Source organism: Palaemon carinicauda, chromosome 42 (genome assembly GCF_036898095.1).
Source record: "Palaemon carinicauda isolate YSFRI2023 chromosome 42, ASM3689809v2, whole genome shotgun sequence".
In the NCBI taxonomy this organism is placed as follows: domain Eukaryota; kingdom Metazoa; phylum Arthropoda; class Malacostraca; order Decapoda; family Palaemonidae; genus Palaemon; species Palaemon carinicauda.
Genome location: NC_090766.1, coordinates 23,385,074 through 23,402,573, shown reverse-complemented (window position 1 = coordinate 23,402,573; position 17,500 = coordinate 23,385,074). Strand labels below are relative to the sequence as shown.

The 17,500-nt window shown below is 32.6% G+C and overlaps 1 protein-coding gene across 1 annotated transcript in view; it reads left to right on the top strand.

Moving 5' to 3' along the window:
• Positions 1-17,500, top strand: part of spir (spire type actin nucleation factor) — a 130,181-nt gene that overhangs the window by 7,720 nt on the left and 104,961 nt on the right. Inside the window, exons 2-3 of the mRNA XM_068365031.1 lie at positions 2,399-2,505; positions 7,805-8,008. Of these exons, the coding sequence (XP_068221132.1) occupies positions 2,464-2,505; positions 7,805-8,008 (246 nt within the window). The 5' untranslated portion in view covers positions 2,399-2,463. The remainder of the gene's footprint in view (positions 1-2,398; positions 2,506-7,804; positions 8,009-17,500) is intronic.

Sequence of the window (17,500 nt, the reverse complement as noted above, 5' to 3'; positions counted from 1 at the left end):
GAGGTCAAGAGTATCATCATCCCCACCAGGCTCTCGCTAGGTTTACCTGTTCAGCAGTATTAACATTAGTCTCAATCGAGTACTGGCCAGGTCTAGCTGCTTGTTGTGTTGTCATCTTTAAAGAAGTTGTGAAATTTGCATTAGAGAGCCATGCTTTCTCAAGACGGAAGTGTAGTCATATTAAGTTAGTATTTGTGATTGTTTTCGTTGTTATTGTTATGGAAGGTTGGATTCCGTATTAATTTATATCTATATGATGGAGATTGTTATGAAAATAGGTAATAAGTTTTAGAATTAAATAATGTGCTTGCATAACTAATATCCAATAGATAAATGAATAAATAAAAACAAAAGTAGTGATAAGGAACAATATTAATAACATTGAAAAAACAAGAAAATAATAATGATGATATCGAGAAAACAAGAAAATAAAATAATAATAATAATGATTATCGAACAAACAAGAAAACATTAATAATGATATCGAGAAGACAAGAAAACAATAATGATATCGAAAAAAAAACAAGAAAATATTAAAAATAATATCGAAAAAGCTAGAAAACAACAATAATGATATCGAAAAACCCAACGGAATGATAATTATATCGGTGATAATAACCTATTTTTAGCACCCAAATAGCTAAGCGTATTTCTTGCAGCCATTTTCTTATATGCCTCACATTGGGGACTTTCAATTTATAAAATCTATCAGTTGGAATTAAGAATCACAATCCTCTTTTGTAATTTAGTGATATCAAAGTGACCTAACAAACCATAATTGCGTATTTTTTGTAATTATATTTTAGTGTGGTTTTATTTGTGCTTATCTTCGTATTATCACTGGTCTTATTTGTAGATATTAATATTATTTTCTTTTAATGTTCATATATATCACTCCATTCTATAATTCAGTGTTTCTGATGAATAGTATTTTCCCCTCCCCCCGAATATTTGAGATAATTTAGGAAGTGTTTTTCCAGAATATATGAAACAGTTCCTCCCCCAATATTCTTCCTTAAACTACAAAAAGGAAATTAAGTTTGGCGGGATCATAATTATGTTGCTTTTCTATATATATATATATATATATATATAACAGGGCGTGGATAATTTATGATTCATATCACGGTCTGAGAGTGGCTTAAGTAAGAATGTCAATTTTATTTACGCCTGTTGGGTGTCCCGATAATGCAATGATAAATTGTACTGGGTTTTTATACTTTCATTTTTTTCTCATTATTACTCTGAATTTTACAATAAGGTTTTTGTCAACTCTAGTATTGTTTTTTTTTTATTTAGGATTTTATTCAGTTATTCTTTTTTTATTATTTTAGTGTATATATATATATATATATATATATATATATATATATATATATATATATATATATATATATATATATATATATACATACATACATATACATATATATTTGTATAGATAGATATAGATAGTTAGTGTTAGTTAGATAGTTATATGACTGCATGAAAATCTTGGCAGTATTATTAGATTTCGTTTAGCATTTGCAGACTATATGTTTCCTCATTGTCTTTTGACAGCAAAAAATTAAAATTATGAATTTTCTTTTTTTTTATGTAAAGAAAAGTAAAGTGTGATTTATTTATCCAAAGTGATCACCTGTTAAAGGTATATTTCTAGTTACATAAGCTTATTGTTGTGGCTTTTGTGTTGTGTTTGTGCTGTGGTGTTGTTAGCTATATGGAATGCACTTTTGAAGTATGTCGAATTACCTTTGTGTTATTGTATCTTGCTCCATGTGTGTGTGTGCATATACAGTATATACAGCTGCAAATGTGTGTACATGTTAATTACCATACTACTGTACAGGCATACAAATTGTTTTAGTGAATCTTGCTCCATGTGTTTGTGTGCATATACAGTATATACAGCTGCTAATGTGTGTACATGTTAATTACCATACTACTGTACAGGCATACCAATTGTTTTAGTGAAGGTAATACCTGCCGAACTACAAATATGCATAAAATATACTTAGCTAATGCCCGTAATATTCACACATACCTACATGCAAATGCTATTGTGAAATTATGATTGCCTGATCGTAATTATGTATATTCCTACAGTTTGTTATTTTGTATAACCTGTATATCTCATACACAAGAACATACCAAACTCCTCTCCAACGAATATACATGGCAAGTATGTATATTAAATTTTTATAGCTATTTACCAGTCTAATAACCAACTCTGCCAACGGATACAATTATCAGTCCCTCGTGTGTGTGAAAAGTCGCCTTTTGCTTATGGTAATGGTGGATTAGACATTGGGTTTAAGTGTTTGCTTTGTTTATTTTAGGTCTGATTTTTAATTTTTTTTTGTTTTTTTCCGTCACTGAAATCTTTTTCCTTCGTCAGAATGCGAGAGGGGCGAGACGGACGACGAAGGCATCGAAAGGGACTCAGGCGATTCCGAGGATGAGATGGACAGAAGTGCTAACTTTACTATGCTCGAAGCTCTCCAGGTAAGGACTGACAATCTCTCTCTCTCTCTCTCTCTCTCTCTCTCTCTCTCTCCTCTCTCTCTCTCTCTCTCTCTCTCTCTCTCTCTCTCTCTCTCAAAGTGCATGTGACAGCTAATGTTGAAGTGTTTTGTACTGGGATTTACCCCAATTCAGTAAGGACAGCATTCATGCTCTATGAGCTAAATTGTGGGAAATCCCTGTACAAAACACTTCTGCACCATTTGCTGCTTCATTCACATGAGTTTACCAGTAGTGCATTAAACCTCTTTAAACACTGAACTCTTCAATTCTTACTTGCAACACAATCTATCGCTTTCTGGTTATTAAAACACTGTCTCACTCCATTCAGTACTTCTAGGTATTTGTCTGCTTCTTCCGTACAGTTTTTTCTTTTGCCCTTTTTTACCAGCTTATCATAATCCTTTCGGCATAAACAAACTCTAAAAAGATCTACATTTCAATTGTTATTTTCTACTTCACATAAACTACCAAAACTTTTATTCTAACCGTCTACAACCTTTTTTTTTTTTTTTTGCTTGAATTCATTATTCCCATTAACTCCGTCTTGTTTAATCCTACACCATCTTACTTCATTTATAACTAACTTGGAACTTTCTCATCATGCAAATACTTTCAAACTATTTTTAATATATTCTGTAGTCTCTTTTTACTATCCCAACCAGTACTCATTTTCCTTTAGTTTGTCTGTCAATGCATATTCCTTATTATATCCTCCCTAGACCCCTTCACAAATTACAATTTTAATATTACGCAATTTTGCAATTATTTAAATGTTCTTAAGTTTTAGGCATCAGCTGCAAAGATCAAACCAGTCCACTCTTCATTCACAAGTAATTATCTTTTCAAGCAACTTGGTAAATGGTAACTTCTTATACGGACTTGAACACAACATACACACACCTTTTCTCAGAGACATATTAATAACAAACCATTGGCTCTCCACCTACTCTATTTTATTTATTTTAATTTTGAATTATTCAAATATTTTTTCATCATAAACTCCTGATCTTTTTCAAACGTGCAGCAGTGTCTGGCTTTCTCAGTTAAAGTCTTAATGTAAACATTCCCTCATAATCAGTTCTTGAGTAATGTTATACCCATGTACTTCTGACATTCTGTACAATCTTATATGTCCTGGGCACATGGATACACATACATACACACACACATATATAGTATATATATATATATATATATATATATATATATATATATATATATATTATATATATATATGTATATATATATACACGCACATATATGTATATAGTATATATATATATATATATATATATATATATATATATATTATATATATATATATATATATGTATATATATATGTATATATATATGTATATATATATATATATATATATATATATATATATATATATACGCATTTTATTTTGCAAAGGATTGTCATAATTATAGTCGCGTGTGCTCTTTCCCCTAATTACGAGTTCCACTTCCTTTTAGAAGTTTTTTTTTTAGCTCCTATTATCCTTCGAACATTTTTGCCTGGGACCTTCTTATCTTGTATCTCGAAATCCCTGGAATTATCCCTTGGATAAATATTGTTTTTATCCATCTTCTATAGAGGAAGTGTTTCTTCATTTGCATAATTCCTTCTAATTCGTCATGATTTAAGGTGACACTTGCTTCCCTTTTCTCTCTCCCCAGGGGGTGGGGATGTCCCCAAGGGTGTGGGGGAGTTTGCTATTAGATAGGGATGATATTATTATTATTATTATTATCATTATTATTATTATTATTATTATTATTATTATTATTATTCAAATCAGTTAAATTATTAAAGTTATACTTTTTGAAAATTCAATATATTAAATTTTCAAAATTATCTTTATCAAATTATCAAAATTATCAAAATTATTATTATTCAAATTATTGAAATTATCTAAATTATTATTATTCAAATTATTAAAATGATCGTTGTTAATCAAAGTATGAAAATTATTATAATTATTAAAGTAAATGAAATTTATTATTATTCAGACTTGGTAATAGAATTACTAAAATTATTATTTTTGAAATAAATTGAATTAATATTGTTAAATTTATTAAAATTGATATTCAAAAGATTAGAATTTTTAGTATTGAAATAATTAGAATAATTATAATTATTGAAAATAATAATGATAAATATCGGGAGGTCTTTTTATGTACGTGTTAGATGAATAATGTGGCCAAAAAGCGTTTACTCACCGAATTTCGCTCACGAGCATATTCACGGCTCTGGGTTACTTATTACTTATTTCCGTTTAGTGGTTTTGAGAAGTTTTCTGGCGTAACCTGATTCATCCTCGTTTCTTGTTCTTCGAAACCCAGAGGAAATGAGTTTCCTTTTGAATACAGTTGGAGTTTTTTTGTGGCTATGAATTTCTTATGATATTTCCTATTATTTTTAATATTTCTTTTATATTGGTGTTGTTACCTTCTCACTTTTTTTGCTATGAATGTCTAATGGTATTTCCTTTTATATTTTGTTTTTTTATTATATTGGTGTTGTTCCCTTCCTCAATTTTTGCTATGGATTTCTAATGGCATTCCCTATTATTTTTTATGTTTGTTTTTATATTGGTGCTTTTACCTTCCAAATTTTTTGCTGATACCTTCCTAATTTTTGGTGCTGTTACCTTCCTAGTTTTTGGTGCTGTTACCTTCCTAATTTTTGGGTGCTGTTGCCTTCCTAATATTTTGCTATAAATTTCCAATGTATTTTCTATTGTTTTAATGTTTTTATTTTTTATATTGGTGTTGTTACCTTCCTCAATTTTTGCTATGAATTTCTAATGGCATTCCCTATTTTTTTTTTTTTTTTTTATTGGTGCTTTTACCTTCCTAATTTTTTGCTGTTACCTTCCTAATTTTTGCTATAAATTTCTAATGGTATTTTCTATTGTTTTAATGTTTTTATTTTTTATGTTGGTGTTGCTACCTTCCTGAAATACTTCAGTTTTTAGATATTCGATCTTATTTTTCAATGATTGCTCTCTAGACTAGACTATAAGAAATTATTGATTGAATGCCATAACTGGCGTTATGGAACATTTAATTCAAGTCAAATTACATGAAATATTTTTGGGTCAGCAATATTTTTTGATAATAATAATAATAATAATAATAATAATAATAATACTATTAATAATAATAATAATAATAATAATAATAATGATGATAAGGATAATAATAATAATAATGATAATAATAATAATAATAATAATAATAATAATAATAATAATATATTTTGGGAGTAGACCCTCTTATAAACAAGTTTAATAAAAGTAAACACTGCCTCAGTGGCGCATGTTAGTAATGAACTTTTTCTATTCGTATTATTTTTCTTCTTTACGTTGCTATATTCCCAGGTACTGGCGGAATATATCAATGTCGAGAAAAAGATAATAAGAGCAATAGAAAAAGTTCAATACAAAATTAACGCCAATAAAATAATGATGATGATGATGATTATTATGATTACTGTTACAAACTACACATGGCATCTGAGATGACCGAATAATTAGATTAAATATGGTTAACATATTATTAGTTGTGAATAATAATAATAAAAATAATATAAGTCAAGTTCGGTAACAAAAATATATAAACGAGTAGTAATTTTAATGGCTTATAACATATATTCCAATGCGTTATTGTCCCAAATCTCGGGCAAATATTAAGATTGTGTATTAACATATTTATTTCTGAATACCCTGATGTCAAGATTAGTAGCCATACAAACTTTCAATCAAACTTTACTATAAATTTGGGTTATCAGCTCACTATTTTTACTCGGAATGTCTTTATGAATATTGTGGTATTCTGAAGTTACCTAAAGTAAAGGTTGTTAATGAAATAATCATGTTTCCTTATATGTGTGGTGGATACCTTAACGTTGTGAAAGGGTTTGTGTTTCGCTTTGATCAGCAAAGCTGTACTAGTAAGGGCCACCCATACTAGGTTGGTTTGCTGTGAGCAATCAGACCAAAGTCTCCCACCATCGCCAATCCGTGGCACTGGTCAGCGTTGTGATGAAAACTGGCCAAACTCCATACATGAATTGACAATATATGAGGGCTTTATCCTACAGTGGACCATAAATGGCTGCATTTGATGTTTTTTTTTTTCTTTTTTTTTTTTTTTTTTTTTTTTTTTTTTTGAGGGGCCGCAAGTCTATTGCTATATATGCACTGCTCATGGTGCACCGTAAGCATTTATAAAAGGTCTTTGTAGCGTTCCTTCTGCCTAAATCTGCTCCCTTCTACGTCACCTCCGTTTATTTTTCTTCTATCATGCTGTCTGACCTCCCTCTCAATTTCATCTCATAACATAATTGCTGGATTATATCCCGGTCGCACTATAGTCCATTTCTTTTAGCGATGCATATTTGGACCGACTCGCGGCGTTGCCCTTTTAGCTCGGAAAAGTTTCCTGATCGCTGATTGGTTAGAATTATCTCGTCCAACCAACCAATCAGCGACCAGGAAACTTTTCCGAGCTAAAAGGGCACCGCTGCGAGTCGGTGCAAATCTGCATCGCTAAAAGAAATTGACTATAGGGTGTTGAATAGTCTTCCCGGCCTCAATTATCGGCGATGTACCCCAAATTTCACAAATCAAAATGCTACAGTTTAGATGAAATACGCCTTTATAGGTGAATGTTCAGGAACACAAAATGTTACCCAAACTTGTCTTATTATTATTGTTATTATTATTATTATTATTATTATTATTATTATTATTATTATTATTATTTGTTAATATCAGTGTACAAATAATGGTGGTTTATAGTGTGTGGTTCTGGGTTACATCCAGCTTCCTTAGGAATCCATCACTTTCCTCACTATATCCTCTGTTTCAACGAGCACGCTCTTCTCTATAAGTTCCTGGAGCTATATTATTATTATTATTATTATTATTATTATTATTATTATTATTATTATTATTATTATTATTATTATTATTATATAGCCCTTTCTATGTATCTACACATTGAACCAAACAGTGGTGGTCCTTAATATTTTTAATTCATTATTATTATTATTGTTGTTGTTGTTGTTGTTGTTGTTATTCACTATAGCCCTTTGTGTGTAGCTACACCTTGATGAACTTGAAATTTGTGTAAGCTATAATAATAAATATAATAATAATAATAATAATAATAATAATAATAATCCATGATCCAAACATTATTGGTCAGTATCATTTTTAATTCAGAAATATTCCAGCCTCAACAAGATTTCCCTCTTTCCTCCGCAGGTTTGCGAGAGCCGCCTGACGAGCGTGGGCAAGGAAGGGGGCGTGTGCGAGCACTACAGAGCAGTGGTCAGGGCTCTGGTGGCGGAGTCCATTGACCTGGCCTCTTTCCTGACGAAGGTGGCCCAGGGAAACAAACTGATCACGCACACCAACGACCTACTCAGCTCGGAACATGATCTGCAGGAACTCCAGTGCGAAGATTGGGTGAGTGTGATCTATGTGGCGATTGTGAGTACAGTATTGGTGTAAGGATTGGGATTTAAGAGTATTGCTTCCATTTTTGCCCTGGATTTAAAGAATATTGCTTCCATTTTAATCCTGGGATTAAAGAGCATTGCTTCCATTTTTGTCCAGGGATTAAAGAGTATTGCTTCCATTTTAATCCTGGGATTAAAGAGCATTGCTTCCATTTTTGTCCTGGGATTAAAGAGTATTGCTTCCATTTTTGTCCGGAAAATTTTTTCAGGAAAAGTGTTTTTAGTGAAAGTTTCATGTTTTTGAAAAGGTAATTTCATCAGGAACCGAAAATTGTGTTATGATATTGGTTCGAGGATTGGGATTAAATTTAGAGCATTGCTTCCATTTTTGTCCTTGGATTAAAGAGTATTGCTTCCATTTTTGTCCTGGGATTAAAGAGTATTGCTTCCATTTTTGTCCTGAAATCTCTTTCAGGAAAAGTGTTTTTAGCGAAGGTTTCATGTTTTTGAAACGGTAATTTCATCAAGAACCGAAAATTGTGTTATGGTATTGGTTTGAGGATTGGGATTAAAGAGTATTGCTTCCATTTTTGTCCTGAAAATGTTTTCAAGAAAAGTTTTTATTTAGCAAAGGTTTTTTATGGTTGAAACGGTGATTTTATCGATAATCGAAAATTGGTGTTACGATAATTACAAACAATAATTGTAATCAGTGTATTGTTTCGTTTTTTTTTTTTTTTTTTCTGAAAAGTATTTCAATAAAACCATTTCTTTTTTGTGAAGGTTTTATATCTTTGAAACTGTAATTTGATCGAGAATCGAGAATTGTGTTATGATAATTATTACAAAAACAAGAATAGTAATAACTGTATTGCTTCGTGTTTTTTTTAAGTATATAAAGAAAACTTTTTTTAGGGCTTTATATTTTTTAAACACTAATTTGATCGAGAATCGAATAATGCGTTATAATAATATCAATAAGATAAGTACTATGGTCAATATCATTTGAAGCGATGAGATTATTACTTCGCTTTTATCCTTCTGAAAAGTCTTTTAAGAAAATGATTTGGGAATGTTTTATATTTTTAAATGGGAATAAATTTGATCTTAAATAGAATAATGTGTTACGGTATTTATCGAAAAGCTCTTTCAAGAAAAGTGGTTTTTCGAAAAGTTTTATATTTTTAATACGGCAATTTGATGGATATTACAAGTTAATTGACAGAACAGATTAGAAATGAAACTATAAGAGAGATTACTCGTGTGCCATATGTGGATGGGATCATTATGACGGGTAGATGGAGATGGTTTGGGCATGCTCTTAACACTCCTCAAGAGAGATTAGTTCATCAAACGTTCAGCTGGGCTCCACAAGGCACTAGAAGAGTTGGATGACCCAGGACTACATGATTGAGGACTATGAAGCGCGAAGTAGATGTTGAATGAAGTATTGAATTAAAAGCTCAAGATAGAGACGACTGGCGAAATCTAACGGAGGCCTTTACGTCAATAGGCGTAGGAGATGATGATGATGAATTTGGTGAAGAATCGAAAATTGTGTTATGATAATATTTAAAAAAAATAATAGTTATTCAAGTTGACATTAGATTCCAATGTCCCCTGAAGAAGCACGTTATATAATTCCTTGAAAAGTATTCGACCCTGAGCAATGATGTTGAAACTTATTCCTGTCGATTCTAAATTAAACTTCTTGCTTTGGATGAATCCTCTTAACCAACTATAACTGAATTTCCAAGAAACTTTCAAATCAAAATGTACAGTTTATGGAAAAATTAAATGGGGATGATTTCCTATTCCATCCCAGCTTTAGAAGTAGAATTATATCATAAAAGTTAAATATTGATCTTGACGTTTTAATGTCTCTCTCTCTCTCTCTCTCTCTCTCTCTCTCTCTCTCTCTCTCTCTCTCTCCAACCACTTTTTAGCCTTAATGTGCAATTGAATGGTCTCCTCTACCCTAACAATGTGCTCTGAAATTGTTATAGCGTTAATATAAAGACTGTTTATCGAGGTTATCTTAATATAAAGACTGTTTATCGAGGTCATCTTAATATAAAGACTGTTTATCGAGGTCATCTTAATATAAAGACTGTTTATAGAGGTCATCTTAATATAAAGACTGTTTATCGAGGTCATCTTAATATAAAGACTGTTTATCGAGGTCATCTTAATATAAAGACTGTTTATCGAGGTCATCTTAATATAAAGACTGTTTATCGAGGTCATCTTAATATAAAGACTGTTTATCGAGGTCATCTTAATATAAAGACTGTTTATAGAGGTCATCTTAATATAAAGACTGTTTATAGAGGTCATCTTAATATAAAGACTGTTTATCGAGGTCATCTTAATATAAAGACTGTTTATCGAGGTCATCTTAATATAAAGACTGTTTATAGAGGTCATCTTAATATAAAGACTGTTTATCGAGGTCATCTTAATATAAAGACTGTTTATCGAGGTCATCTTAATATAAAGACTGTTTATCGAGGTCATCTTAATATAAAGACTGTTTATCGAGGTCATCTTAATATAAAGACTGTTTATCGAGGTCATCTTTTTCAAGGAATGGTTTAAAAGGATTAATAGCATTTAGTCCGTCATGCCATATTTTACCGACTTAAGAAGAAGAAGAAGAAGAAGAAGAGAGAGAGAGAGAGAGAGAGAGAGAGAGAGAGAGAGAGAGAGAGAGAGAGAGAGAGAGAGAGATTAACTTTTGGTTAGTGAGAGCATCCATTCTGAAATAAAGCAAAAGAAAGAATGACAGGTTTTTTCTTAATGATGTAGACTCACTCTCTCTCTCTCTCTCTCTCTCTCTCTCTCTCCCTCTGTAAGCTAAATTACTCCTCTTATAAATCCGCCAGTCTTCACATATTAATGTACTTGTACATATGTAATTTATTATAATAGAATTGGTAAAAGATTGTGAGATATTTAGAGTTTATTAATATTATAGTAAATAAATATGAGGATGAGGACGAGGTCTTAAAAAAATTCTCCTCTCTCTCTCTCTCTCTCTCTCTCCTCTCTCTCTCTCTCTCTCTCTCTCTCTCTCTCTCTCTCTCTCTCTCTCATCAAAAGTGCTATAATTCCTCATTTACTATTTTGTTTTGGAATAAAGGATTTTTTGGTAAATATTTTTGTTTACTAAGGCAGACATAACTTCGTCAGAAGCTTTGTTTACAAATTCAGACAGAGCTTGCATAATGAATAGATTGCAGAGCAGAGCCCAAGAGCTGGAAACTGGAAGCCTTCCAGGTAAATGTCAGGAAAACACTTTATTGTTGAGCTATAACCATTTAAACAATATCCCCTTTAAGTCTGAGAGGGGAACGTGGGTTTTGCGAATTCTAAAAAGAAAAGTTACACATTGTTTTAATTGCTCATTGCTTCGCTTGTAGTTTATTTGTTTCCTTGTTTCCTTTCCTCACTGAGCTATTTTTTCCTGTTGGAGCCCTTGGGGTTATAGCATTTTTCTTTTCCAACTAGGGTTGTAGGTTAGCTAATAATGATAATAATAATAATAATGATAATAATAATAATGATAATTATTATTATTATTAATTTTTATTATTATTATTATTATTATTATTATTATTATTATTATTATTATTATTATTATCATTGCCTGTTGGAGCCCTTGGGCTTATAGCCCCCTGCTTTTCCCAACTGATGAAACTTTTTAAGAATGAAGTGAAAATGCATCTAATGTAATATACATTTTCAGTTCGTTTCTTACTTACAGAGAGAGAGAGAGAGAGAGGGAGTGAGAGAGAGAGAGAGAGAGAGAGAGAGAGAGAGAGAGAGAGAGAGAGAGAGAGAGAGAGAGAGAGGTTAGATCTCTTGCATTGCTCTGGTAAACAAAACTTCATTGACGGAGGAACTATTGAAGAAAACCAGCTTCGATCGACTCAAAGACTGTTAGATGTAAAATCGTTTTAATTGTCGCTTTTGTTAGATTGGGATTGTCATTATGCCAGCATGTGCTCTTGAATTACTAATATTGACCTTTACTTATTACAATAAGAATATATAAGAACGTAATATCGTTCACTATGTATCAGAAACCTGGATGATGTAGTTTTTAAATCAATATCATGAAACTCTTTGCTTCAAAAGCTTAATGGTAACAGTATAAACTTTTGTTCACACAAATGCTTAATACACTGGCGTATTAAAGGGAAACTTAGTAAAGATGAAAACAATGTTGTTATTGTAAGATCCTAGGCAAAACAAACTCCTCTGAGGTTTTAAGTTTTCTGTCATTTTAAGCTTGATTGTTTTATTAGAAAGCGTTTTCCAATTTCATTATTGGACTCTAAATTTTGATTGATAGGGGAGTAAAAGAACGCTTTTATCATCAGGCAGGCAACCGTGTTACCCCATACGAATGGGAAAAAGGCACGCTAATAGATGAAGAAGATTCACGGGTAAAATATTTTTTAGTGACTATCGTATGTTGTAAACATATGCTAACATCTATGTTACTCAAATTTTAATTATATTAGTAAGAAGAAGAATTCATCTATGGAATTCTGTATCTAAAGTTGTATTCGGTGCAGGTATCTGCGTTTGTGTGCGCGCGCGCGCGTGAGAGAGAGAGAGAGAGAGAGAGAGAGAGAGAGAGAGAGAGAGAGAGAGAGAGAGAGAGAGTGAGTGTTGCTTTATATATAAGGTATAACCGCAAAAAAGTGTACCGTCGAGCTGTAGGCATTTTGTAACCCATATCCGTCCGTATATCCATATCCGAAAACGCCAAAAATGGAGAGAGAGAGAGAGAGAGAGAGAGAGAGAGAGAGAGAGAGAGAGAGAGAGAGAGAGAGAGAGAGGTGGGTGGCAACCTGATATTCCTTCTCTTCATAGGCCTCCCTTCCAGTACCCCCCTCCTCCACCACCCCCCATAAGATGCTAATCCGTTGTCTGGGTAACCACTTACAGTGATAGTGTTTATTACCTGGATATCGTTCGGGCGTTGGCGTTTCGTAGTAAAAGAAAAAAAAAAAGGGAAAAAGAAAGGTCACGTAGGTGGTCCTTCTCCTAAAGAGGTTAATAACCTTTGCAGATTTATCCCTTCGTGAGACTTCCTGTTATAAAGGCTGCTCATGAATGGCATAGGCAAGGGACAGTGGCATTTCCCTAGCAAGCAGGACAGTGCCCAAGAGACTGATCATCTATACTTACGATCAGCGCCAAAGAAAGCCTTGGTCCAAGCCTCTCTCCATACATGCTAGGGCCAGGGAGGGCCAGGCAATGGCTACTGATAACTCAGTAGGTAGACCTATAGGCTTCCCCAAATGGTGAGAATGCAGACATTAAAAAATCTATCGAGTTTGAGCAGGTCTCTTAACTTCAGTCCTGCGAATGCAAGGCATATGAACGTTTCCAATAGGCCACCACAATGGTGTCATTAATTTGACTTCATGATAGGCAAATTCCGTATTTATCTATATGCAAACTCTCTTAAACGTTAAATGGCCCCTACCCATGCCCTAGCACCGGCTATAGTGCCCCCAGATTCGGACATTGATTTATATTCAATCATTTCATGTTCCTTCATAATCATAACACGTATGAAATTGATATTATCGTTCTGATATCACCTTTTCAAGAATTCTTGATTAGTTGATTGCTCTTGACGTTTATAGGGAGTTAGGTACAGTCCCATATTTTCGAAAGTTGATATATTTTTGAAAAATAAAATTCAAATCAAGAAAGTTTTTTTATGAATGGAATTTTGTTTTGTGAAGTTTTTACTTAATTACCCATGTTTTTTAGTTAGTTTAAAAACAAAAATTATTTTGGATTTTTTATTATGACTTTTGAATTAAAGTTTTCTATACCCTAGTGTGAATGGAGAACAAGGCTAGCTTTAATAATGTTGTGTTTTCGCCCCTGTTTGTCTTTGTTTGTGTGTATGTTTCTTTGTGAACAGCTTCTTAGAGTAATGAAACTTGCAGGAATTAACTTATGTAAAAAGCTGGAAATGATTAAATTTAGGAAGGTCAAGGCCAAAGGTCAAGGTTACAGTCAAGCAAAATGTCCAATTCACGTAATCAGCCATATTTGTGGACGTCATTGTGAGAGACTTCAATTTTTGTTCATATTTTAGAGTATGAAAATCCACGCCAATTATTAAATGTTAAGGTCAAAGGTCAAGGTCGAGAAATAAGCTGCCGCTGTGGAGGTCTTCGCTCTACTGAGTACCTCTCTAGTTTTTATATGGATTGCTTTACGAACCATCTCGGACCCGATCGTCACTTGGAGCTCTCTGTACATCCATAAAATGAAAAGATTAGGAATAATATTCTGAATTATATTAGAATATACTTCTTATAACGCAACATGTTTCTTCATTAGTCTGTTGTTGAATTTTGCATTAATCATTTCAATCAGTTTATTCCCCTGGGTGCTTTTATCATAAAAAAAAGAATTAGAATGTTGTTATGGCTAACATAGAAGGATAAATAACATATGACTATCACAATTAACGATTGTTTGGCCATTAGAATCTTGTGTCCAAATATTTTAGATATAATATTTTCATACGTGTTAAACAGCTATACATTGATGTAAAGGAAAATTAGGACACCCATTTATTGTGCCAATTAACTGGAGGCTTTAACAGTAAAAGATGATCATGTTACTCAATACGTTATATGAAGTACGTTGAATCGAGTCGATGAATATTGAAAACGACATTTTGTGCTCTCTAGATTTTTCTTCCTTGAGTGGGCGTATATTAATGGTAATTTTAACGTCTGTGGTGAAAAGATACAATGCAATTGCAATCTCTGTCCTCTCTCTCTCTCTCTCTCTCTCTCTCTCTCTCTCTCTCTCTCTCTCTCTCTCTCTCGTTGTTGTTGGATATCAAAGATACCCACCACCGTTTTTTTTTTTTTTACTTTCGTTAACTATAACAGATGATATATATTTTTTAGTGTATGTCATCGAACTTATTATCTGAAAATTTCATTTCAATAACAGATTACAGTTCATAATTTATTTGATAAATATCTCGTTTGCATTTAAGTAGCATTTGCATCTGCTCTCCTGTCATCCCTTGTGGCACCATGAATATATCAAGAGGGAACATGAATGGAGTGCCTCTTGTGATGTCAGCATCACATATGGCTTCTGATTGGTGGAACGCGCGTGACGTCACCGAAAGCTGCCTTTGGATTGGCTGAGTGCTGGATGAAGGGGGAATAATCCCAGGCTCCTCATTGGTGGCATTGCTCTGTCGTCATTGTTGTCATGGCAACACGTCCCTCGAGGGGTCTCGTTAGAGGGAACTCAGGTGTAGTAGATTGGATTACCTTTCTCTAGATGTAATTTGTATATGAATATGGGATATAAACCTTCATTAAGGTGAAATTTAAGTGTAATTATGAAATAAGGAGTGAAATATTGGAAGTGTATTGCGAATAAAGTTACTACTTTAAAGTATTTCACAAAATTAAGGTTGTGTATCGATTCTCTCTCTCTCTCTCTCTCTCTCTCTCTCTCTCTCCGTGCTTGTAAGCTCCCACACGTTTTCATTTACGTTTATTATCCAGCTAAGCTTTTTGTTTCAAGGCCAAATATCGTATGCCTTACCTTTAATGAAACTTGATATTTCAATCTACGAGAGAGAGAGAGAGAGAGAGAGAGAGAGAGAGAGAGAGATGCCTCTCCAGAAATAATGATCTCTTTAAGCACACCTTAAATGGCGTCTGCCACATAGTTCGTTCACCTCTTCAACTTCATATAAGATTCATATAAGATTATCTTTGTTTTAGTTTCTTTTATGAAATTGATTTTTCATTAGGGTTGTGTCATATTTTCATTGTCTTTATCCTTTTTACATTCTTCGGTTTTGTAATTTTATTTCTTCTCACTCGTTGTTTTCTCTCTCATTCGCCTTGCCTCTTTTCGTACGTTTAATTTATGTTTATATATTGTTCTACTTTTTATTCTTCTTTATTTTTATTAAGACATATTTTAATTACGTTTCCATTTTTCTCGATTTGAACATCCAATACATTAACTTCAGCTCAACTTTGGTTTAGCCTGATTTACTTTGTCATCATTAATTTAAATATTAATTGATTTTGCCTTTCTTTGCTGCTTCATACTTCAGACATCATTTCTAGTTTTAAACTCTCTCTCTCTCTCTCTCTCTCTCTCTCTCGCTCTCTCTCTCTCTCTCTTATATATGTGTATATGTATATATATATATATATATATATCTCGTTCACTTTTATCTTGTCCTTTTCTTTCTGTGCTGGTTCATACTTCAGACTTTTCTCTGGTTACAAACTCTCTCTCTCTCTCTCTCTCTCTCTCTCTCTCTCGTCCAGTTTTATCTTGCCCCTTCTTTGCGTAGTTCTAGACCCCCTTCCCACGCCGGGCTGGTTTTGGACATGCCTTAAGTTTTCTTGTTTTTAATCTATGTGGTCTTAAAGATAAAGAACTGCCCAATGCATAATGGAAGCATGCTTATTAACATTGTCTTCCATTAAACCCCCTTCGCTCTCTCTCTCTCTCTCTCTCTCTCTCTCATATGTCCCAGAAATGAGGTAAGTTTTATGTGTAAAAGCCTTATAACCCATAGTGGGTTTACCTCAAAATATGATATATATATATATATATATATATGTTTATATATATATATATATGTATATGTTTATATATATATGTATATATATATATATATATATGTATATATATATATATGTATATATATATATGTATATATGTGTATATATATATATATATATAATGTACAGTCACACCGAATAACATTAATAAAGACTGTAAAGGTGGGTAGGTGGCATTAAAAGCGTTCGAAATAAAGCCACAGGATCACCGATAAAGGGAAATAGAGGGAATAGAGGGAAAATCCATTCTGTTATAAAAGCCTGCTTTCATCATTTATTGGGATATGATTCGTGTATAAAGACGTTGAAGGTCAATGAAATGAATGAAGGATAATATCTTCTGTGTAGTGATCTTAATTTTGAATGACATTGATTATGAGTTTTAGATAACGTAAGGATTACTTCATTAAGAAATGTTTAAATTATTTTATTATGTAATTGTATCAATTTTATTGAATTTTCTCTCTCTCTCTCTCTCTCTCTCTCTCTCTCTGTATCAATTTACTTGAATTGTCTCTCTCTCTCTCTCTCTCTCTCTCTCTGTATCAATTTACTTGAATTATCTCTCTCTCTCTCTCTCTCTCTCTCTCTCATCTTTCACGACTCAGTCGAATCGCATAGGTTAACAGACTGATTTTTTCATGAAAGAAACAAAGAGAGAGAGAGAGAGAGAGAGAGAGAGAGAGAGAGAGACTCCAATCTGGGTAACCAACGCAATCCTCTGGCAATATAACTGTCCTAGTAAATTTAAAAAAAAAAGAAAAAAAAAGAAAAACAATGCCAGCTATTTTGCAAGGATTCCGCGAGTCGTAATTAAGATGTGCTGTAATGATAACGAA